The sequence below is a fragment of the Telopea speciosissima genome, chromosome 1, assembly GCF_018873765.1.
Source record: "Telopea speciosissima isolate NSW1024214 ecotype Mountain lineage chromosome 1, Tspe_v1, whole genome shotgun sequence".
NCBI classification, from domain to species: domain Eukaryota; kingdom Viridiplantae; phylum Streptophyta; class Magnoliopsida; order Proteales; family Proteaceae; genus Telopea; species Telopea speciosissima.
In genome coordinates, this window is record NC_057916.1 from 14,439,716 (window position 1) to 14,465,458 (window position 25,743).

The 25,743-nt window shown below is 38.0% G+C and overlaps 1 protein-coding gene across 3 annotated transcripts; it reads right to left on the reverse strand.

Annotated features, from left to right (window-relative positions):
• Positions 1-530: 530 nt before the first annotated feature.
• On the reverse strand, positions 531-24,860 carry LOC122639740 (protein root UVB sensitive 5). 3 transcript variants are annotated; one of them, XM_043832673.1, is made up of 15 exons: positions 24,680-24,860; positions 24,434-24,499; positions 22,503-22,654; positions 21,911-22,011; positions 21,128-21,186; positions 19,771-19,817; positions 19,611-19,689; positions 19,448-19,520; positions 17,939-18,028; positions 11,389-11,448; positions 11,155-11,277; positions 8,012-8,072; positions 7,810-7,928; positions 1,133-1,225; positions 531-1,050 (listed from the first exon to the last, which is right to left on the reverse strand). In XM_043832673.1, the coding sequence occupies exons 1-15, from the start codon at positions 24,826-24,828 to the stop codon at positions 808-810; spliced, it is 1,515 nt and encodes a 504-aa protein (XP_043688608.1). In that variant the 5' UTR covers positions 24,829-24,860; the 3' UTR covers positions 531-807. The 3 variants fall into 3 exon arrangements, with proteins under 3 accessions (XP_043688608.1, XP_043688626.1, XP_043688616.1); XM_043832691.1 differs by having other exon boundaries at positions 24,434-24,493; positions 24,680-24,859; XM_043832681.1 differs by having other exon boundaries at positions 11,155-11,268; positions 24,434-24,505; positions 24,680-24,859.
• Positions 24,861-25,743: the final 883 nt, after the last annotated feature.

The following is a 25,743-nucleotide window of genomic DNA, read 5'->3' on the forward strand; positions in this document are numbered from 1 at the left end:
CCCACCTGAGAAGAAACTCCCTGGTAAATATGAGGCCTTAGTATTTCCTGCATCGTGTGTTGCAAGGGCATGCACGAGCCCTAGGGGAATTAGTCGACCAAAGGCCAAACACCTCCACTTCAAATTCCAAAAAAAAAAAAAAAAAATGTAAAATATATTTTAATACTATTTGCAGAAATTACGACATTTCAAGTTTTCAACCCTGCGAAAAAAGAATTTACGGAAAGACAAAAAAATATGTAAAACTATGCAATTAATTAAACTAAGGCTACGTTTGGTGGCATGATTTCTTGGGATAAATGCATACCAAGAATGCATACCAAACGCAGCATTAATAACAACTCAAGTGAAATTTTGAAATACGTGCCCATGCCACATTGATAATTAGATTCTATGTTATAAAAAAGGGTAAAAGATGTGGAAAGGGCCACATTCCGTGCTCATTTCTCTAATCGTAACACAACAGGCTTCAACCAAAAAAACAAAAAAAACACCAGGCTTAAAATCCACCTATTTAGTTACAGGGCTTCTTCAATACCCACGAAGTGGGAGCATTAGGCAATAAAGCCACACAGCTCCATTCTGCAGAGTGTGAGGGCCCACCAATTGATGTATCCGACTAAGATATCAAAATCTGATCAAATTACTACAAGGTAGGGAATTCTTGGCAGAGGAGATCTCTTGGGTTCCATCAAATGACGGTTCACTCACAGCCTGTAAATCACAGGACCCTTTCCTGGTCTAAGTTCCTTTTAGAATAGAGGTTGATTTTGATTCTCAGGAATGAAATCCTTTGTTCAATAAGAATCACTGGGTAAACTCGGTGGGAACCACTTCCTCAATAACAAGTTTCCTCGGAACCTTGAGATTTATCTGGTTAACATCCCACCCAGCTCCTTCCAATTGTTCAAGAAAATTGTCAAATCTCTGATCCAGTTCGACAAGGCTCTGCTTTAGTTGATCAAAGACATTGTCTGATCCTCCCCGGTGTTCATTGAGCCAGTAACACTGCCAGATACTTCGCAAGACTGATAAGCTTGTAGCTCGCACCTGCAGTGGACGGGCACAGAGTTAATTTTTTTTTTCTCTCAAGCGAGTCTTGTCTAAAGTTCAACAATGAGTAAGCATGCACCTTGAATGAAACAAAGAATTCAATCTCCTCACGATCTTGGTTCACAAAGAGAACATATTCTTCCTGTGCATACAATCCCAGAAGCATCTTTACCTGTCCCATGTCCAGTACATTTTTATACAGCAAGCAACAAGATTTTATTGCCATAGTACAACACAGTATACAACAACAGCAACAACAAAAATTAATAGACCGGAGCCTAACCAAGCCAAATAGGGGAATACTAATATGATCTTTTGTATGCAGAAATTCTATCGCATTATTTTTAATATTTTGAAAACACCCTGTCTTCATACTTTCCTGCTGCTTTCTCAAAGAACTCAACAAATGGTGAATGAGATTAGACGGAAATAGCAAAAGCATTTCTACAAACACCAGAATAGAATGTCTGTTCCAAAGGATATCAAAATAACTGGGTTAGACCCATTGATAAGTGACAATAAGGATATTGAAACAATCAACAATGCAGCAGAAACTGCAAACTGGGGGGAGGGGTTTGGAAGGAAGGAGAATTGAAACCATATTTCAACCAATTTTCCACTCTCTTGCATACCCGTAACTATAGTTAAAATAAACTCTCAAATATTTCCAAAATATCCATTATTTTTTTGGTCAATACCCCCTATCCCATTCTTTTGTTCAGTAAAGCTAGTTTTGTGAACTATTAGATGGTGTTCAGCTGTGGGAACAACAATAGCTACTGTATAACATAACTCTGTCGACAGTTTAAAAAATCAGTTCATTATGATACTTTGATTGGTAGACGATGACTGCTCAATCTTTCTTGCAGTGATTATCAAAAGAGAGCTTTTACCTTCAATAATGCTGTATTCGGAATGGGATGAAGAGGAAGAAAGGTTGAGAAGCAGTCCTTTTTTCTTGATCGAAAACCAGGGTTTTTTTTTTTTTTTATAAAAAAAAAAGGTAAGAAAAATTGTACTGCAATTCTGTGTAACAAAAAACCCACCTGTACACGTGGGATACTGTATAATATCAACCATAGGATAACTGCTTGTAGAGTCGATCATATAAACAAAGTTTTGAGTTAATATACAAATAGTCAGTCCTCAATCGACACTCTAGAAAAAAGGACACTCAAATTCCCTCCAATACTAAATCTCTCCCCATGCTTCCATCTCAAATGGACCTTGTAAATCTTCCCATGCATTCCATACACAATAAATGTTTCAACTCAACTCAGCCTTATCCCAAATCAATGGGGTCGGCTACATGGATTCTTTTTCTCCAATGAGCTCTATTCAAAGCCATACTTGTTACTAGTCCTAAGCTATGCATGTCTTTCCTCACCACTTCTTCTATGTACAAAGTTTGTCTAGCTCCCTACACTCGAGCACCAATTAGATATCAATTTCATTAGCCTCTATGGTGACTTTTATCTGCAAACTCTTCTTAATGCTCGAGTTCTTTTCTTTCCATAAACTCCAGCAAACTGCAAATGGTACCATCGTCGAAAGACCACCCATTCTTCCCACCAATGGACCACCCTCCCATCACCATTACTACCATTTGAGTTGGGAAAGGGCCATGTCACCCCCATGGCCTATAGAAATCTCCCCCTACCTCCAATGTGAAACTGCAGGCAAATGAATAGATCACACCCATCTTCTTGGAGATCCCACACAGCTTACAAGGTAGGATCCAGTAAAGGAACTGTCCCCCCCCCCCCCCTTTGCCAAAAAAAAAGCCAATTCCACAGCAATTAAATTTGCAGATCTCATCCTCCCTAGGAAGGAAAACTGCTGACCCCATTTAGTTGGGGTAAGGCTATGATGTTATTCTCCCGAAGAAAGAAAACTGTCCTTGGGCTGAAAGGGGCTCTAGCCTCACTAAAATACATACATTGCCAAGGCACCTCCAATTAAACTTGAAGCCAATGAATAGCCAAGGAAGAGTCTACTTGTAGGAAACCTAGGACCTGTAACCTGTAATCTTAGAGAGAGAAGAGAGAAAAGAGAGACTAATTGCTTGTTATTTTCATTGATAGGTAAGCCCCTAGAGGGGGAATTACAAAGAGACTAAACTAGGCGATGTGGGACTAAAACCCACATAACCGACTGTACCTAATAACATAATAAATAAACTAACCCCAAAAGGACCAGAATACCCCCACGACATTCTGGATTACATATTCCAACACTCTCCCTCAAGCTGGATTGTACAAATAAGAGAAGAAGGAAAATCCAGCTTGAACTAAATAAAAAAAACGAATTCCATAATAATGCTAACACTCCCCCTCAAGTTGGCGAATACAAGGTACTAATGCCCAACTTGAACAAAATGGGAAAAAAACTAAGTTGCAGCAAAATCCAGTTTGACATATGAATGTAGCTCCCAAATAAACCTTCAAGAACTTGAAAAAATAGATCTTCAAAACTTTGACAGACATGATCAGCAAACTGGGACTGGAATGTCTTCCAAAAAAGGCAGCTTTCAACGATCTTCAATAGCTATCCAGTGATGAATCTCAGATTGTCATAATTACAGAGAATCTTGAAGTGAAATAACTAGAGCAGCAAGCACCGGAAACAAACAGAATCAAGCAGCGGAAAAAAACTTTATCAACCCAACTGAAAGTCCTCAAAAATAGGCAACAACCAAATATCTTCAATACTCTTCAATACTTCAATCTCCCCCTTACGGCAAACTCAGCCCAATAACAAAGAATACCCAATAGCAATGGTGGAAAACACTGATCTTCTATATTTTGCACCAATGTTCCTGCAAGTTCTGCGTTCTGCAATGTTTGCAGGTGTACTGTACATAATCCCCCCCCTCACGTGTAGTACACGTGGACATAACAGAAATGATGTAAGAGATAGGGCAAAAACATAATATTCCAGATTTTTCCAAGAGGTGCTAAGGGTAATGGAAAAGGAAGAAATGGCAAATTAGAAAATACCATGAACTTCCAAAGGGGTTATGGGTATATGCCAAAGGTATGGGATATGAAGGGAATTAGAATTATTGAAAGGGAACGGTGTTGGAAAAAAAGGATGGCATGGCTGTAATTTGGTGGAAATCCACTTTTAAATACAATCCAAGCCAATGGCCAAACTGGTAATAAACCAGAATTTTCAAGGGTCAATTGGGTAGTCAAATAGGGGAATGGCACAATTGCAAATAGCATAAAGTTGAATAAGGGATGGCATAGCTGTAATTTAGATGAAATCTAACTACAAATATCACTTAAGGCAAAAGGGTAATCTTGGAAATAGAAGTAAAATAAGGACATGGGGGACTTAGTGCTAATAGGAGGGGTATAAATGGAAAACAGAAATAATGAAACAAAGGACAAAGGAATATGAAAAGGAATCAAAGCACTTGTCGTTTTATACCAATTTGTAGAGGAAGTTTTCTTCCTCATGAAACCATCTGGAGCAAAAACCGAGTTTGAGACCTTCACGCAACGAGAAGAAAACCACGGCTATTGCAACGGTGCAACCAAGAACCAGAGAGAGGAGGCGGTAACCAAGGACCCATTGATGAAGGATGCTATCTTCTTCCTTACAACTCAACAGAACCAGCAAATCCAGCAGAAAAGGAAACCTGAGATTCGAAGAACAAAGCAGCAACTTCATGGCGATTCAAAAGAACCAAGTTGTGATTTCCAAAAGAAGAAGAGATTTGATCAATCTTCAAAAAAGAAGAACCAGTAGAAACTCCAATCTACAGTCTCCCAGTTGCTGGACAGAACTGATTCAAAAATCTGGGCAGAATCGATGCAGCCATCGACCAATCCTTCGATCCAGTTAATACTAGAACCATAGCAACAGTAGCCAAAGGCGGAAAGGAGGTGGATTCGAAGAATTGACAGCGGCAAAAGCATCGACTTGAGGTAGCAATCAGCAAATCGAAACGATGGTTTCATGAGCAGAACCAGACCTGATTTGGTTTCGATTCTCACTGTAGGAGCATTAACAGGAGCCAAAAGTCTAGAGTTTCAGTTGCGGCAACTCCATTCAGCAATAAAAGAAATATCCAAAGCAAGCCCTTCAATCTCCAGATGAAAGGATAAACCACAGCAATCGATTTCTACAATAACCAGAAATCAGCAGCAGGATTCTTCAACTAGAAATCCAGATCAGTAGTAGCCACCAACTCCATCGAACAATATTCTTCGAACCAGAAAAGACCAACAAACGACGGTGGAAGGAAAAAAAAATCGAAAAAATGCAGGCACCATCGATTTCAGCAGCCGAGTTATTGACTCAAATCGCAACTTGCGATAGCAGCATCGGAATAGAACAAAAATAAATATCGATGGAGCACAAACCAACCAGTAGCTGATGTCTTCAACAATCGAATGTAGCAAATCAGTATATGAAACTGCAAAAAATATTCCAAAACTAGAAACCGCAAGCCTTCAATGTAGAACCCCACGATTTTCAAATAAATAAAATTACAAGGATGATACAAGCAGGAAACCCTAGTTCTTCTTTTCTTTCTATGAACTAGGGTTTCTCCATAAATCGGAGAACCTTGAAACGACTCTCAAAACTGCAAATCTTGGAGAGAATCAGTCACTGGTTGCCTAGCTCTGATACCATGTAGGAAACCTAGGACCTGTAACCTGTAATCTTAGAGAGAGAAGAGAAGAGAGAGAAGAGAGAGAAGAGAGAGAAGAGAGAGAAGAGAGAAAAGAGAATAATTGCTTGTTATTTTCATTGATAGGTAAGCCCCTCTATTATAAATAGAGGGGGAATTACAAAGAGACTCAACTAGGCGATGTGGGACTAAAACCCACATAACCGACTGTACCTAATAACATAATAAATAAGCTAACCCCAAAAAGACCAGAATACCCCCACAGTATTCTGGATTACATATTCCAACACTACTTCCACTAGCGTATTTGTCCATGCACCTGCCAAAGCTATTTCTAACCCTTGAATAATAGCTTTTCAACTCCACCATGATATAGTCAGCAATGCCAATGGGGCTGAGAATGCGAACACCACCAAGCCCCCATGATCTTCAATCACAATTCCACATACCTGGCGGTCCAAGATTACCAACAGAGCTGCCATTTAGCTTCAATTTAACGATATGCTGTGGAGGTGGGCACCATGCATGCTAATTATGATCATGATTCGTGAGCAGCATTAGAAGAAACATTAAGGTCCCAACATATTAAAAATCAATCGATAGAGACGCCATAAAAAGCCTCTACTGTCAGCCTACCTGCCATCATCAACTTTATGACCTGAAAACCTCCTGACTCTGTCAACCCCTAAACATCCCATTGTTCTCTCCACTCAGATTGTCCAAATGGTCAACCAAAAGACAAATCTCCAAATATGCTTTGCCATCTTGCTAAGGGGGATTGACTGCCAAAACCTTATGAGGTCTCAGATACCTTTGGAGAATTCCAGTTCAAACCAAATAATAACACGAAAATGGGCTCAAATAGCCTGAAAAAAATTAAAAAAAAAAGGAAGATGACCAATGGACTCCCTACTCAACACACAAAGGAGGAAATCCGAGGGAAATAAAGTTTCTTCTCACACTACTTTGCAGTCTATCACATGGGATTCACCTTTTAACGGCTCTCCTCACGCCAGAGCCTTAAGAGGAGTCCATGTTACCCTTCTATTCTCACCAATAGGATTAGCTAATGGAGAAAGAACTCAGGCATACACTATTTCTGTGAGACTAGAAAATCAAAGAGGAAGAAGGTCAAAGTTTAATTGAGGACCTGTTTGTTTCCATCGAAAGCAACAATTTTCGAGTAAAATCTATGCAAGAAATTAAGATTTTTCCTGAACAGTTTCCTTCCATGTGGTTTTACATGAAAACAAATGGAGCCTAAAGGCAGAAGTTTAAGAAGTGAAATGAGTAAAATGACCCACCATATGGATGTAAGTTATACAGGGCATTTTTTTTTTCAGTAGCCGCAAAAATTTTATTAATAGAAAAAAGGAAAGAGAAAAAAGAGAGAAACAAATGAAAGGCCCAATCGTTAAAAAGGAAACTCAAAGAACATAATAATCCGAATACCTAACCCCACCAACCTTCATACAAAGAACACAGCTAACTCTATCAAGGTCCACCTCACCATTATAAGAGGCCAGTTCCCCAACAAAAGATAACAAACCCCAACCTCCCTCCCTCAACCTCTTCAGTTAGAGCAGCGATGATGATTTCAGCACTTTCAGAGTTGGAAGGATGGCTATGCATACGTATGTACATATGAATGTCTATACTTCGATAACTTAATGTCATACTGCTCAGGCTGTGTTTGGTTGCTTTCCCAGGAAGTCTGAAGGGAAACTCATTCTCAGAAATTTTGGAATGTGCATCCAGGGATAGAAATGCCTTATCATAGGAAACATTTCTGGGATGGTATTTCCAAAAGGTGTTTTCTACAAAATGCATCCCACAAAAAAGGTAGAACACAGCTGTTAAAGGAAGCCTTTCCAATGGACCAAAGAACATTCAGAGGGTAATCCATTTACCTTTCCACACATCTACCTCGGGAAAGCAACCAAACACAGCCTCAGTGTTGTATGGTTGCAACCTAGGATTTTCTTCACTGGTTCTTGATCTAATTTAAACCATTGCTTTGCCATCTTTACTTGGAAACCATTGCTTTGGTGCTCTATATGTTTAATGGAACTCATAAATAAACGGCAGTAACTGTGGAAGAAGTGAAATACCTTGGTACTAGATCTCTCCACCCCAAGCATTTCCACTAAAGGTATATCAAAGGTGCTGCATGGCTTTATGAATCTTTCCCAAGATAAAATATTTTCTTTCCTATTGCATTCAGTGTACTCTGTATCAACACAATAAATCATTGGCAGAGAATATGGTTGAAAAACAAAAAAAGGGCAAGTCCAGGGACTATCAAAAACACACCTAGAATGATAGAATGGAGAACATGTGATTTTACAAGCAGGCGGGCACGCTTAAAATTTATCTGCAAGAAACATACAGAGGACAAACAGAATTAGTAAGCAAAACGTTTAGGCTACGTTTGGTAATGTTCTTCGTCGAGAACGGGTGTTTTTTTCCCAGAAACGTTTCTGTTCTTGGTCTGGAACAGTGTTCTTTGTCTGTAATTGACCGTTTGGCAAATCTGTTTCAAAACTGTTCTCAGAACAACTATGGTGTTTGGTAAAACCTGTTCTTAATAATTTACCAGTAATTACAGTAATGACATTACCTTCATTATTATACCAAATAACACTTGTAAAAGCCAATACTCCCTTAACCAACCTTAACACAAAATTACAAAAATGTCATTAACATTCCAATGTCCAAAAATAATTATAAAAATGTCAAATTCTCGTTTTTCAATTGAAATTACAAATTGGAGCACCTAAAGCTAGAAGCATGCATATCAAGCTGCATCCACCTCCATTTCTATTAAAATTCAAACCCAAGGTGCAATCTAAACATTTTGGATGAGCAACCAAATTTTATTGATAGAAGAAAAAGAACATAATGGTACAAACTACAAATGACAGCAAAAAGCCTAACCCCTCTCTCTTCCTAATCCTTGCACAAAAATGGAATTCTAGTTCTGAAGAGAAGAGCAGTTGTAGACTCTGAAGAAATCAAAATTAACCCTTCAACCATATCTCTACATGCCACAGAATTCATTCAAACTATCAACAAAAAAGAAAGAAAAAAAAAACACAGCAGCAACTCAACTGCCTCTGCCAGTGCCAATTTAACTCCATCATCTCCTCTCTGTCATCAGAATCAAGTGAGACACAAAAACTTCTCTGATCCTCTCCCCACTCTCACTCTCATTCCCCAACCCATCAAACACAGGAAACCTTTGGTCCATTGACCAATCTTCACTTTCATTGGGCATCGACTCTTTACATTTTATCAGAAAATTATGCAGCAGACAGGCAGTAACAATCACAAATGGCAAGAACTCCATACCCTCTTCTTTCCAACTCATCAAAAGAAGCTTCCACCACCCCTTAACCCTCCCAAGTGCCTTGTCAACCAATTTCATTCCCCTGCTATGAACAGAATTAAATGCCTGTTGCGAGGAACTGAGCTCATCATCAATGTTTAATTCTGTAAAAGGTGCAAGAAGCCATGGAAGAAGAAGAAAACAAGAATCTCCCAGAATGTACTGAGGTACTGATTTGCCATTGCCAAGCTCAAGTGCAGACCCATTCAACAACTCCTTCGATTCCTCGACTCGTTGAAACAACTTCGTCTTGCGGAGAATTGTGTCTGGACTCATGTAACTTGGCCAACCAGCGGAGACATCCAAGAACCTCCCTTCCGCATCCACCAAACCATGCGCAATTATGGCCCCATCTTTCTTCCCCAACGCTCCTCCATCGATAGGAAACCTGCTGAACCCTAGAACGCCACAACAATTAGGGAGCGAAATCCAACCAAACAATTGATGATCCTCCCCAAATCTGAGGGGAAATCAAACAAATGTGACAATTGATTGTTAACTGCCTTGCAGACCATATAGAAAGCACGGCGAGCAGAGGCTGAATCAAGTCCAAATCGCCTCCCTATAGACTTGAAGGAAGCAGCGTGAGCCAAGTGGAAAAGGGCAGCTCCAAGGGAGTAATCAGGAGGGCAAGTGGAGACGGAGTCCTCTAGTGAACGAGTTAGGGTTTCAAGGAGGAGAATGAAAGAGGGTTTGGACATTCGGAAATCTTTGATCCAACGGGTCGTCGGAGGCTACGTAAAGAAAGTGCTGGAACCAGCAGTAAGACGAGGATAAGGAAGAGAGAGGGATTAGGCTTTTCACAGTATTGAGAGAGAGAGAATACCTCTGGCGATGGCTGGAGATGGAGTTTCCAAACCCTATCCTCTCCCTCTGCTTGGGTTCTTCGGCTTCAGTTCAGTCTCCTTTGCATATGCAATGTCGAGCATTTTCCTCGAAATCCCTCGATTATTTGTGCCCCTTAAGTTGTTCCGTGGAACAACAAAACAAGTCTGAGGTGTTTTGTAAATGGGGTTCTACAGACCAAAAAGCTGTCCGGTTCGTTCTTCAGGAACAAAAAAAGGAACCATTTTGCCAAACGTAATTTGCCTGTTTTTCCGTTCTCGCAGAACGAAAAAATGGAAAAACATGTTCCGCAGAACGTTACCAAACGTAGCCTTAGATCATTGCTGGCTTTTTGCAAGTTTCACAATCTTCTATTCTTTTTTTTTTTTTTTTTTATTAGGGAAAATATCCATAATATTCAAATAGGTTCTTTGTCTAAGGCGGGGAGGATGGTCTACGATCAGCTAGCGCGCTTTGTCCGTTGCTTGCATGCATGGGCGCTAACGTGCATCCGTTTTCTTGCTTGGTTACAGATACTGCCAAATTGCACACCATCCCAAACAAATACCCAAGTGCCAGGGATTTTAGTATCTTTTCAATACAAACCTGATGACAGCTGCTGAGGATGTTAAGAATGTCTCCCTTATTCCAATTTTACCCTCTACGAATAGAGGAAGAAAGTACCAATCACACTCTAGAATCTAGTATCACCTGCAAATCACTGATCAACTCAGAGAACACAAAATAAGTCCAAATGACCATCTCATAGACTTTGTCCTGTTTTCTGAATGAAAGATCTGCAATTTGAACTGATTTGGTGGTTTATCTGCAGGGGGTTTAAAGGTTAGGAGCTAGTTTAGTTTTTCCCTCTGACTGCAAAGGGTAAAATTAGAATAAGAGAAACCTCTTTAACATCCCTACCAATAGCTGTCCTATTTTTTTAAATAAGATATTTTGTCTGAAATTGAAGGCAATTTCGATATTTCTCTAGAATGGTGCAAAATTTGGCAATTTCTTTCTCCAATTTGAATATCAAGAATATTTTCCCATAATTTTATGGGTCATGTGTTAATGCCAGAATGGACCGTTGACATCTGTTTGCAGACGAAGTCTGTTAGCATTGCAGAAACTTCACAAAAGTAAAACAGAAAAACTCAATCCAAAATACTGTCCACAAGAAAGAAGGGTAGACATTCAACTTAAACTCACATCCAGATTAGAAATCCGAATCCATTCATTTTACCGTGTTAAACGTAAGAACTGAAAGTGACTGATAACGCAGCCAAAGGTGTAGAAGCCTCATGCTCAACCACGTAAATTCCAACATAGAATATGACGTTACGATGCCAGGTGTATCCTGCGATGTCTGTGAGCTTAGCCAATTATCCAAATAGCAATAGAGTAGGAATGCAAGATACTAAAAGGAACCATCCATTTGGGAAAATAAAGGCCGGCAACCTCAACAAACAACACATACCAGTACCAGTATGCCAAGAGCAAGACCAATCAACTGAGCTGCAACCTCCCAAACCTCCTCCTGACACAATTTATTCAACTGATTCTGAGATAGACATCAAAAAAAAAAAAAAAAAGGAATCTTCTGTTTAAGGAGTGCCTAACTGTTACTCCAACATGGGAAAAAAAGCTATCAAGGCCTGAACAAAAACCGAAGACTCTCATGCATTTCATCTTATTGATATCAAATCTCAATAACACAGGTTTACCCAGTGGTAAGCCTACTTCACATGCTATAAAAAATTGAAAAAAAAAAGAGCGAAAACATTGCAACATAAGAGTTAAAAAAAAATCATATACAAAACAAAATGCAAAAGATGTAGAGAGCAGATTTTCTACATGGAAATCTAATAGAACTGAAGCAAAATATGGTCAAGTAGTTTGCAACATACTATTTAAAGCATATGATCCTAAACCAGCTTCCTGAAAGGGTAACTATTGCTCAAGGCTTGCCCCCAGGTCAGAGAGAAACCTTCAACCAAACACTTTATTACAGTCATGAAATGACTTTCTGATGCAGGAGAAAGTTGCATGAAAATAGTGCCAGAAGCGTCTGTCAAACGGCCTTAGTAATGCAGAATCGGGCCTTCTAATTGATGAACACACACACACACACACACATATATATATATATATATATATATATATATATATAGGTTTGTGCTAGATATGAGCTTTTTATCATACCTATTATTGGACATCCCTAGCAATGTAACGATTAAATTATAGTTCCATTAGGTGTCCTATTTTATTTTGAAGTTAATTTAGTAAGAAATACGGCATGATTGAAAATGGATGGGAGTTTGGAAGAACATCAAGAAGAACCATGCAGATTCTGTGGATACTTGGGGAATGGATCCTGAGTAAAATTTTGGGATTCTGAATGGTTAGGTCATATTTACCTGTAGTTATACAGATTGATTAAGAACAAAAGCATGATGGATAAACAATCTTGCTCTTGCACAATGCTGAATGAAACTTTTGTTTGCTGCCCAGAGTTGGGATAAACTAAATGGATAGGGAATATGTAAGAACTGCTGGTGTTAGTGTGCAGACTCTATGATGGGCCAATTTTCTTTTGCAAGGGTATGGACACTAGGAGGTGGAAGGGTTTTCTTACTGTGAAACCCTACTATGACCACTTATGAATTGACCTTAGGGAGGTTAAAGATATGGGGGGTCTGAATGTCTGATGCTCTTCCAAAAATTGAAGGTTTCACCTAGTCACTTTCCTTGAAAAGAATCCCAACCATGGATCAAGTATAGGAATGAGAGATTTGGCAAGGCATGATGTGTAACCATGAAAGGAAATCCTTCAAACACATACACCCACAACATTGAGACAGCAAAATTTGTATGATACAACTATAAGAAACTATTTGGGTATAGTTGTGTGGAACTCTTGGATTGAAGGATTGGCAAAAGCCTCAGGTTAGCTCTAAGATTAGATTATTGTGGCAAATGATCTCCTTTGCTGTCATATGGGAAATACAGATAATGGACGAACAAAAAGATAAAATTGAGCTTTTGCAACTAAGATTAAAGAGGTTTTGCCAGAGCAGATTCGGGATATAATTGATAAAACATAACAGTAATATCAGAGTTGTCAAGGCGTCGCCTAGGCGTCCAGATGCCTTGGTGGACTTGGGCGCCTTGGTCGCCTAATTGGTGTCGCCTTGAACTTTGGCCCTCTCCACCGCCTTGGGTTGCCTAACCGCCGTGACAACTATGAACAGTATAACACTTAAAATTTTACCATATTGTGTTGATTGTCAACAGCATCTCAATCTTATGGTAACACATACTTTTACACGTGAAACATTTGATAAAACAATAGAACTTTTTTCTTTGACTCAATAAAATTAATTAAGAATAGTTCACAGTCATTTACTTAAATGTTCAAGAAAGTCATAATGAGATAGTGGAGTTGCATTTTGATCACTTTTCTCTTTCAGACATCAATACTTGCCCATTCAACTTCATATTGACACCTTTTGAAAGGTTAGTTTGCATCCCTAGTTCACTAGTCACGAAAGGATGCTATATTAGTGTGAATATGAAACAATTTGGAAAATCATGGCCAAATATTATTTTAATTAGGATTATATGTTGGTAATTTCTTATAGTACAAGGATGTTTGGTAGGTATTAGGGAAACTTACTTTTGTCTTAAGGTGTACATATATGACATGAGTGATCAAAACATTCTACTTCAATTATTTTGATCAATAAAATTTGAGAATTTTTTCATTGAACAGTTTTGTTAGCGGTAGAAGCTAGTTTCTGTTAAATCCTTTATTTTTTCCTCGATGCTTTTATTGGCATTTTGTGCAGGGGAAGTCAAGATCATTGACATGTCACAACCCTAATCATTCATCCCCATCAAGTAAGTTTTCTAGAATGCTTCCTCATCTCTGTTTTATCAAACAACTACTATTGAAACCCATCATTTTAATCTTTCTCTAACAGTACTTTTGCTGTTAGGGAGAGGGGGTTGAAGAAGGGAGTCAATCCCAGACTTGAGGTATGAAAACCCACAGGCTTCACCAGTGAATAATCAATCTTGCAAACCCCTATCTAAGTCTTCACGAAAATCTCAGACCTAATCCCTGAGACCATATTCAAATTCATAAAGTCCCATAATCCAAAGATTCACAAGCCTAAAAACAAATCTCAGGGATCAACACCAGCAGAACCAAATCTTTTCAGATTTGTCCTGCATTAATATCATAGATCAATTAAAAATGTATCAATTATCTTTCAGTCAACTAGAAGGAGAGTAGCAGTGACAGCTCTCACAAACTTGATTAACCACTTTGATCAAGACTAACTTTTCAAAAATCTTTTGGATTATAGTCCATTTATCAAGTTTCTTAAAGTTTCAGTATTGTCTTAACTAGTTTTATGTTTGCCCCTTAGATTCACGTTGCCATCTGAATGGCATCAAATTTAGTGATATCTCATTCATTCATTGATTAGAAAACTTTTATGAATCTAATTATAATATTCAGTAGTTAACATTTTTAAGGGTGAGCAGGTGCAAGTCCAGCAGAGTTTTATGTCCACCACTCTTATCTGCCAAATGGCCGATCAAGTGAGGCCCAAAATTTAATGAGAAGTAGGTTCCACTCACCCCTAATTATGTATGCACCATCATACATATCTTTAATTATGTCCACATATTTACTTGAAACACTTCTCTTCTCTAGTACTAGCCAGATCAACTCTCTAGGGACTATCATAAGCTTTTTCTAGGTCAATGAAGACCATATGGAGATCCTTCTTGCAATCTCTAAATCTTTCCATAAGTCTCCTAATTAGGTAAATAGCTTCCATCGTGGATCTTCTTGGTATAAAACCAATTTGGTTCTCTGTTATAGTAGTTTCTTGTCTAAGTCGGCTTCAATAACCCTCTCTCATAATTTCATAGTATGAGGCATAAATCAAGCTGATACGATACGATATGGATCGATACTTTAAATCCTGCTTTTGATTCCAAGGTTGATAACTCCAACTTGGCATTAATCCTTGCTTTTGACTCATCCGCCAACATAATATCATCAATAAAAAGCATACACCAAGGAACCTCATCTTGTATGTCTCTGGTTAAATCATCCATGATAAGCGCAAACAAATAAGGGCTTAAGGCTGATCCTTGATATAGCCCAATTGTAATTGGGAACTCACTACCTCGACCCCCACAGATCTTACACTAGTCACCACATCATCATACATATATTTAATATGTCCACATATTTACATGACACCCTTCTCTTCTCTATTATATGCCAAATTAACTCTCTAGAGGCTTTATCATAGGCTTTTTCTTGGTCAATAAAGACCATATGGATATCCTTCTTGCCCTCTCTATATCTTTTTGTGAGTCTCCTAAATAAGAAAATAGTTTCCATTGTGGATCTTCTTGGCATAAAGTCAAACTGGTTCTTTGAGATAATAGTTTCCTTTCTCAGGTGGGTTTCAATAACCCTCTCCCATAAGTTCATTGAATGACTCATCAATTTTATGTTTCTATAGTTATTACAGTTCTGAATTTGTTTTTGTAAATCGGGATCACAATACTTCTCCTCCATTCATTTGGCATCTTCATTGTGCTCATAATCTTGTTAAACAGCTTGGTTAGCCAGGATAAACCACGAATTCCTAAGCTCTTCCACACTTCTATTCGAACGGAAAGCTTCTTTTACTTCAAACACCCTAATTTGCGTACATACCTACGGCATGTGGTATATAGATGAGTAATGCCGCCTTGTAGGGTATTATTACTCGAAAAATCTTCATTTAGTAGGCTGTAGAAATACTCTTTCCATCTCTCCTTTATGCCCTCATCCCATATTAGTACTCTGCCATCATCAGTTTTAATACATCTACCATGGTTGAAATCTCTATTCTTCCTTTCTCTTACTTTAGCTATCTAATAGATAGCTTTTTCCCCTTCCTTTGTGTTCAGATTGTTATAAAGATCACCATATTTCCTCACCCTTGCTTTCCCTACAATCTTCATTTCTGGCAAATGTATACCTTTTTAGATCCTCCACCACTTTAGTCCTTTGGGCGTACCTTAAAACTTTTGATTCCCCTAGTACCTCTTTGGCAACCTTCTTAATACAAGCTGTCATCTCGTTCCACATTGTATTAGTGTCGTCCTCAAAGTCCCACTTGTTTGACCACTTTATCAGTAAATGAATTCAAGGAATCTCTCTTTAAGTGCCACCACCTTATCTTAGGGCAAATGGGCTCCCTTATCTTACGATGTTGCATAATGAGGCACATATCTAGGACCATCAATCTATGTTGAGTGATTTGGCTCTCCCCAAGTATAACCTTACAGTCCTTACAAAACAATCTATCAGACCTTCTTGTTAGGGAGAAATCTATTTGGCTGATATAGCGCCCACTTTTGTAGGTAACTAAAAGCTCATGTCTCTTTTCAAAAAAAAAGTGTTCACAATGGATATATCTAAGCTACCTCAAAGTCTAAAACTGAGCTCCCCTCCTTGTTCCTCTCTCCAACTCCATAGCCTCTACCATCTCTCCCAACATGTCTATTCAGATCACACCCTATAATAATCATTTCTCCTTGACGAAAACCTTGCACTAATCCATCCATGTGTTCCCAAAAATATAACTTAGTACTTTCATCCAATAGGGTTCTTGAAAAATCTCCCAAAAAAGTTAGGGTTTTGCAAGAACAAAGGAAATCTGATCTATCACATCAAAAGAATATGATCAGCCCTCGAAACAGTATTCACAATGACATTCTTGACTTACCAGAGGAGGAGGATAAATCAGCAGCACCAAAAATATACCATAGAAAGGCAAACTTTCATGCACAGGGAGAAAATATCCTGTGCAAGGAAAAAAACTGCAAACAGAAAGGCATCTTTAAGTGGATTTTTTCCTTTATAAAACGCAGACCATCACTCCTCCAGTAGTCACAGAAGTAGTAACGATGAAATCCTCGTTGTGCATGTTAAAAAACCAGGGTTCTACCAAACAAAAACAGCATAGGTGGCTACACACCACAATGTAGGGGAAAACCCTAACAAACACTAAAAAAAAAAGAAAGATGAAAAGGGAAACACAATTACTAAAATCAATGCTCTGATATCATGTAACAGTATTGAAACTTGAGATCAGTACCTGCACATGAAGAAAGAAAGAAGAGAAGTAAAAGACCGAAGAGGAAAGAAAGAGAAGAAAAGAGAGAGTGGAGAGACAACACCCCACGATTAGAGAGAATTGGAATACCTCTCTTATCATGAGTGGGGTGGGGGGAGATTTTATATTAATAATAAAAAGTCAGAATTACAAGGCTAGGGGATATAACTTATGAGTAATTTACACATAAGGACAGAATTACAAACTTAATAGTAAAAAATGCCCCTGCTGACACTAATACTCTTAACAGACATGAAGAAGTATCTATTTTGGGCTAATAGGAGTGCCAGACATTCGTTCCAATTTTCTAGTTTAAAATTCAGAACGAAATTCCTTAAACCTCTCCCTACTTCACCTATTGTGGTGTTCACTGTGAATTCTGATCTCTTAGTTGAAAGAATAAGCAATTGATGGCCCTTTGGAGAAATATGTGATCAATCAATCATACAAAAGATATTTTAGAATGAATTACTCCAAGTACTTTTTCCTGTGAGTCCAAGTTTTTTTTTATTTAACAAGGGCATGAATGATGAATCCATTAATGATGTGTTAAGATGAATGAAAAGAATTTTTCAAGTACAAATGCCTGTAATTTAAAAAATTTGCTGGGATGACAATGAAGATACTATAGAAACATTCCATATGGTTAACTATCGAAAACACACACACACACAACATTCCATATGGTTGCATTCACTGACAGAACTCTTCATAAGAACAAAGAACCCGTACAGGTAAAAAAGGGGAGATATCTACCCAAGGGGTTAAGATACCCATATCACTTCAAAGATAATATCTAGAGAATAATAAAGAAAAACATGTGTATTGATATACCTTTGCTGCAACTTCTCCTAGATTTCCTGAGATGGCAAAATGATTTTGGATCACACGAAATGAAGGGTCCTTCAGCCCTCTAGCAACTGCCTGTTTAAAGTCAACTCCAATTCAAACTAGGGAACTCTTCAAACATCCAATCCCTTAGACAATGCACTTTGAGAATTGAACTAGGAGTTAATTTTCTTCTTCTTTCTTTATCAATAGACTAAGAGAAGAATGCACAGGTCATTGATGACAGATTGCTATGAAAATGATAAACCAATAAAAATCACTATTAAAAATAAAGATATATAAGTATGAGAAAATTACTTGGACACCCCCTGTACTATGGCCATTTTGCTTACGATTACCAATGTTTGAAACAATTACTTGACACCCCCTGAAACCTGACAGTGTTAGTCTGCTGTTAGTGTTTAAATGGAAATGTCTATTTTACCCTTATGAGTTATTTAACTTAAAGTTATGAAGTTAAATGACTAACTTACCCTCCTTCTTTCTTCTTTAACTTTTTCTTCTTCTTTTTCCTGCAACTACAGTCCAGCTGCAGAGGAAGGACCGAACCTCACCACTAGCACCATCAACGCATGATGGGTACATCGGGAGGGATTCTCGGTTTCTCGCCCTCTCTGCTCTTCTTCTCTTTTTTTCTTTTTTTTCTTTTTTTCAATCGGTGGAAGGTGGATTGCACCACTCATTATACAGCTCTCTAACCTCTTTCGCTCTAATCATGAGTTTCCTATAACTTATATAAGTAAATCAACCTGTAATTACAGAAGCAAACCATTTCGCTCAACTGAAGCTCAATAATAATGTTTTTTTTCTACAACTATTTGACCTGATTTTCTATATATTGGAAGTAACATTAATTTTAATCTACACACGAGCGAATTGATTGTTTCCCAAATTTAAGTTCAGAATCATTATTGATGAACCGGCCAAGAAAGAGATTTATTACGGTTTAAATCTGAAATCAATTAAAGGTTTTGGGTTTTTTTTATTTGAAATTTGTTTAAGAAAAGAGATTTTTTTCTGAAATCGATTAGGGTTTGAATCTGAAATTGGGTTGTAGGAAGAAGAAGGAGGAAGAGGGTAAAAGGGTCACTTCACTACCCTTTAAGGGTAGTTTAGGCATTACAAAAAATTTAACCGATGACATCATCACTAAACTAACGGACAGGACTTGAAAGAAATGGTAAACTGCAGGGGGTGTTCAAGTAGTTGTTTCAAACGTTGGGGAGACTAAGTAATTAGGCCATAGTACAAGGGGTGTCCAAGTAATTCTCTATAAGTATTCCTAAAAAAGCTTAACCAATCTTGAGTAAAATGTCTTAAATTAGCCAATAAAATTAGCATGGGGGCACAGGGATAAAAGAGAAAATTGGACTTCGGAGCATATAGAATCAACAAAAATATTATTTTGTAGAGAAAAAAAACTTCTCAAAACAAGGGCTCTCAAATAACTCATCTCTACCAAAACATACATACAGGAACTTATGTTTCATATACCTTAGCAAGATTGCCAAAAGATGCAAGTGGTAGGAAATATGCAGGATACAACTGCGTACTGAGATCAAAGATGCTGCACAATGGATCATCAGTGAATTGCTTGCACTGCTTTCAAAATCAATTTAGCTTCATTTTTTTTAACAGATTAAATTGATGTGAGGACCTTCCAGCACTGCCAATGAAATCTGCATACATCCGCCATTGTTTTGGGTCATCATCAAAAATATTTCCGAACCGTCCACCTGGAAGGAAAACAGCAAATTCTCAGCTGAATTAAATTCCACATAACCTTCTTTTATAGCTTTTCTTAATGATTGCCACACCGATGAATAGGCGTCCTACAGAACCAATGCCATCCTTTGATACCCATCTGCAAAACCACCGCAAGAAAATATGCTTTAATCCAATTTATGTAGTGATTCCATGTTCAACAGGAAAGCTATTCATGTTATTATTATCAAGAACAAAAGCATATATGATTAATCAAGAAAAGCATAACATAAACTTCATCACCAAATTAAAGGAAGCAAAAAGAAAAAATCTAAACTGAATTTTGACCGTAGCACTCTAGTACAACAATAAACTCAGCCTTATCCCAACTTAATGGGGTCGGCTACATGGATCCAGACAAAACAAAGTAGAGAAAACAGAGTTCTAACCAAAAAAGGAAAGAAAGGATGGGGAAAGAGATGAGAAATGAAAAAAGAAAAAGACAAATGAAAGATGGGAAAAAAAAAAAGTACAGAGATGAAAGATAGTAAGAGGAACGAGGCACAGCCCAGCACGTAGAAGATTCTCAGCTCAATGGGATCTGCCACATGGATCCTTGTCCTCCAATAGGCTCTATCCGAGGTCATACTTGGTACAAGACCTAGCCTATGCATGTCCTTCCTCACCACTTCTCCTATGGTCATTTTAGGTCTGCTCCTAGCTCTTTTAGCTCCTTTAATCATAATCATATCACTCCTCCTTACTGGGGCGTCCCTAGGCCTCCGTTGAATATGACCATACCACCTTAAACGACTCTCTCGGAGTTTGTCATTGATCGGGGCAACTCCCAAGTCCACTCTTATATGTTCATTCCGTGTCTGAGATGCAGCAAAGGATTGTGAGAGTGATTGGGGGTCCCTGTATTAATGAGCAATATCCATCACAACTTGCCACATGGAAAACGTGGAGGTCCCAAGTGATAGAGGCCCCATACCAATCTCTTTGGTCAGGTTTAAGACTAAAACAAGCAGGGGAAGTGCCTCAGAACTGCACCCAAAGTGATAAAAATTACAGAAGTCCACTAGATTTCATTATTTTGGAATGGCATTCTTGTAGTTCATGAAACTTTAAAGTTTAAGCTCACCTTTTAACCATTTCCCATGTTTGTTTGGGGCCAAAATTCAATCAATGAGATTGTTTGGGGTGCCTGTATCACATGGACAAGCCCATGTATATCCATGTCTGAGATGCGGCAATGGATTGTAGCATTACAATGATACTAAATAAAAACATTTAGTTTCATTCACCAAAAAGAATTTGAAGAGAGAGAGAGAGGAACTCAAGTTGATGCCACTCGCATTGTCTGTTAACTCCCTCCCTCCCCCCCACCCAAAGAGGGAAAAAGATAGGAGATTGAGACGTCTGGAAAAGGAAGATAGAATTTAAAGTCATTATAACAGGATACTTTACCTGATGGCAGCAGCTGAGGCTGCAGCAGTAGTTCCTGAAAAAGATCCTATTCCTACGGCCTGGAAGAAATAACACAAAATATTTGGAATACTTTCTTCAAACCAAATGTAGTGGAAAACGTTAATCAAATGAGAACAAGCTTCTATTATATTAGAAAATAAAATACAAGACTGAGATGCAGATAATTGACAGAATCACAATGAGCTCCCCAACCTCACATCTTTTTTTGGACAATAATGAAGGCAACAACCCCAATGCAATTAGAACAACTTCATGGGAAGCAAATCACATACAAGAAAGCTCTCACCATAACATGCAAATAAACTTGTGGCTTGCTCATCTGTTAATAGAATGACTGCTCCTGGCATACTATGATTTGCTAACATCATACATGGCTCTCATTTGATAAACCATATAAAGAATAATTAGATAACTTTGTAAGGGCAAAAGAAATCTCCCATAAGATGCTTGTTTTTATTAAATTAAAAAAAAAATCAACTAATTTCTTGATAGTACTAAAGCTACATCTCCTTTGTCATGAGATTGTATAGATTAATGGAAGTAAATGAAATTGTTTTATATTGGCAAACTACGAATACTGCTCTCTTAACTGACATTCCAATAAACTAAATTGGATGAATCTAAAGTGTGACGAGAAATCTTCGGCCAGATCATAAATTAATACAATAAATTTGGCAGCTTTGTCAGCAACCATCAGCTTCTTGATTTTTCTGCACACTCGATAAACAGTAAGATCCTAGGGCTTGTCAATAATGAAGTTACCTTTAGCAGGCTTGACGTGACCAACGTGTGGCAAATCCATGCAGTTACATTTGTTGGGAACTGCAATAGCATGTACTCTAAATAATCATCTGAAACTGATCCTGTATCATATATGAAGCAGGAATATAAGAAGAAAATTAATAGCCAACTAGACATACCATAGCGGGATCATGAAATAGCCTAAAAAAAATATGAATAATTTAGAGTTAAAATGAATGCACTAGTCTTTAGAAAGAAAATAAAATTAATATATATGAGGAATCATAATACAAGAGTTACTTTCCCTGGTCAGTTGACAACAACAAAAGGTTAAAGCAGTCTTGGTATTGGAGATGGAAATTATAACCTATAACCAGAATGTCAGGGAAATGAAAAACTACTGAGTCAGAAACAACAAAACCAAATGATTTATTAATAATCCAGTTCATTAAAAGTTTTTGGAATTTACAAGCACATAGAAAAATAACAATATGTATACAAACACCAAATAGGGCCAACAATTCAATTTGGTTTCTCTTTCAATCACTTATTTACTTATGAATAAAATCCTGAAGAGGGAAAAAGGAAAAAGATAAAAAATAAAAAAAATCACCTGGAAATCCTGCAGGTAAGATAAAATCCTTCACAATATCAGGAAGCCAGGATAATTTTGGTTGGGTGGGAGTTGATGCTTTGGACCCATTTGCTTCAGCTGCATGTTGCTCCACAAAAGTTTGGACTTGTAAATCATTGCCAAGTACATACCTGTTCGCAAAGAAATTTCAAATGAAGATTTTGCAACACAAATGATTAGACCCTGGCTTTCTAGATACTACAACAAGACATGTCTCTCAGATGCACTTATGTATTATGATTTTTTTTTTGTAAACTACTTTTGTATTATGATCTAGACATACACAAGAACCATTTTTCAGTTTCATTTTCTCAAAAATAATTCTTAAAAGACATGTTCAATAACAACAACTTAGCCTTATCCCAACTGAATGGGGTTGGCTACATGGATCCTTGCTCTCCAATCAGCTCTATTCGAAATCATACTCGATACGATGCCTAAACTATGCATGTCTTTCCTCACCACTTCTCCTAGGGTTATTTAAGGCCTGCCCCTGGCTCTTTTGGTGCCTTCCATCTGAATCAAATCACTCCTCCGGACTGGAGGATCCCAAGGTCTCCGTTGAACATGACCATGCCACCTCAAACGACTTTCTCGAAGCTTATCATGTACCGGAGCTACTCCCAAGTCAGCTCTAATATGTTCATTCCTCACTTTATCCCTCCTAGATTTGCCACACATCCATCTCAACATCCTCATCTCCACTATGCTTAGTTTATATATGTGACGTTTTTTAACTACACAACATTCTGCACCATACATCATAGCTGGTCGAATAACAATCCTAAAGAATTTTCCTTTAAGCTTTAACGGGATACGCCAATCACATAGCACTCCTAACACACTTCTACACTTCATCCATCATATTTTAATTCTCTGAGCAACACCATCATCTATACTACCTTCTTTATTCATGAATGAGCCTAAATACCTAAAATAATCACTTTTTGGGATCTCCTTCTCGATATTCACCGCCTCATTAACCGTCCTAGTGTTACTAAAGTTACACACCATATACTCCGTCTTTGTTTTACTGATTTTAAGACCTTTTGATTCCAAGGTTGATTTCTATAAATCCAACTTGGTGTTAATCTTTGTTTTTTTTTTTTTTTTTTTCACATCCACCAAGACAATATCATCAGCAAAAGGCATAAACCAAGGAACCTCATCCTGTTGGTCTCTAGTTAAATAATCCATGATAAGCGCAAACAAATAAAGGCTTAAAGTTGATCCTTGATGTAACCCAAATGTAATTGGAAATTTACCACCTTGTCACCACACTAGCTTACATATATTTAATTATGTCCACATATTTACTTGAGACCCTCCTGTTCTCTAGTATATACCAGATTAACTCTTAAGGGACTTTGTTGTAAACTTTTTCTAATCAATAAAAGACCATATAGAGATCCGTTTTACCCTCTCTATATCTTTCCATGAACCTCTTAAGTAGGAAAATAGCTTTCATAGAGGCATAAAACCAAATTGGCTCTCCGAAATAGTAATTTCCTTTCTTAGGTGGGTTTCAATAACCCCCTCCCATAATTTTATCTTTTGACTCATAAGTTTTATGCCTCTATAGTTATTGCAATTCTGAATACCCCCTTTATTTTTATAAATAGAGACTACAACACTTCTCCTCCATAATTTGACATTTTCTTAGACCTCACAATCTTATTAAACAGCTTGGTTAGCTAAGATAAACCACAGAATCTTAAAAGGCATGTTCCCTAATTATAGATTCCACTAGAAGAATTGAGACCATGGGACCACGTGAGATTAAATATGGAAAGGGGCGATACCAGATGATACAGTGAACAGCATGTAAAGAAGGCCAATATTTGTAAAAGAATAAAGAAACAAGGGGATACGGAGTCATTAACATAACTAAAGTAAAGTAAAGTGCGGACCTCTTCGCAGTACCATTGCTATATCTTTCCACCAACACCACATACGGTTGGCCTTCAACTCTGCAACTACAACTTACACAGCATAAACACTTGTGAACAGTGAGAAAAATAAATTTGAAAAGACTGAATCTAAATGTGTCTTCAATTCTGCCGTGCTGTCGAGCAATTCAAACTCAAACGGACCTTTCTAAAGCACAATAGTAGGAACAAAACAATAAACTGAGAAATCAAGTCACGAAAAGGTACCTCCTCTCTTCAGGCTCTTCATGTCCTCCCTGTGTACCGGACAATGGAGACGAACAGAAGATTTGAATATGGTAATTTCTTCTTCTTGAGCTTTCTCTTGAAGGTTTGAAAGCAAATGTAGGAAAGGAAAGCTGCAGAGAAGAAGGCATAACGATCGATAATGATGATACTACGTTAGGGTCTTTAACGATTTTCACTTATTCGCTGATTGATAAGAGAATAGGAGCTGCTGCTGCTGCTCCCATCACTGTTAGTGCTGCCTCGTCGTCTTCTTTGTAGTCTGTGCTGCGAACAACATCTATCCGGGTACCCGGCAACCCGGGCAAACAACAACCTTACGTACGGTTCCTCACATTGGCGCGCAAACGCTGGTTGCAGGTCTTACGGTAGTCCTGGCGCCACGAGATTACAAGCGCTATTATTATTTAGGGGCGACGTTCTCTCTGCCCTGGAGCGCTTAGACACATGGGGCCGGACAGGGGCGGGGTTTAGGTCATTCAGGGGGCTAGCCGGTCATTGTACCCACCCATGTGTATGGACGCACCCTATGGCCCCAGTTCAGAAAACTTTATCCCTATCATTTAGGGATTGAGTGCCTATCTGGCTGTGTAGCATACATTGGCTCCTCCGGTGTATATCTCTCTCCACCCTCTTGTGAAATGACGTACATATTCAAATAGGGAGAAGAGAGAGAGAGGGAGGCACTAGCATATGCTATGTAACTTGACAATGGTCTTTTCCTCTATCATATAATTTGCTTGGGATTGAGTTCTTGTTTGGTTGTGCTGTATCTACCTCTCTCCTTCGGTCCTTCCACAATAGGGGGTGGATATAAGGGTGTCAAAATGATATTGAAACTGTTTATCGAAACCGACCTGAGCCATTTACACTGAAACCATGAAAACCGTTTAATAAATGGTTTGGTTTTAGTTTTAAAATTAAGATAGTTTAATTACGCGGTTTAAATCGAACCGCATTTAAACCGATGATAAACTATTTAAATCAATACAAATATTAGTAATATGTAATGGTAATAATTAAGCATTAATTGTAACAATAAATAA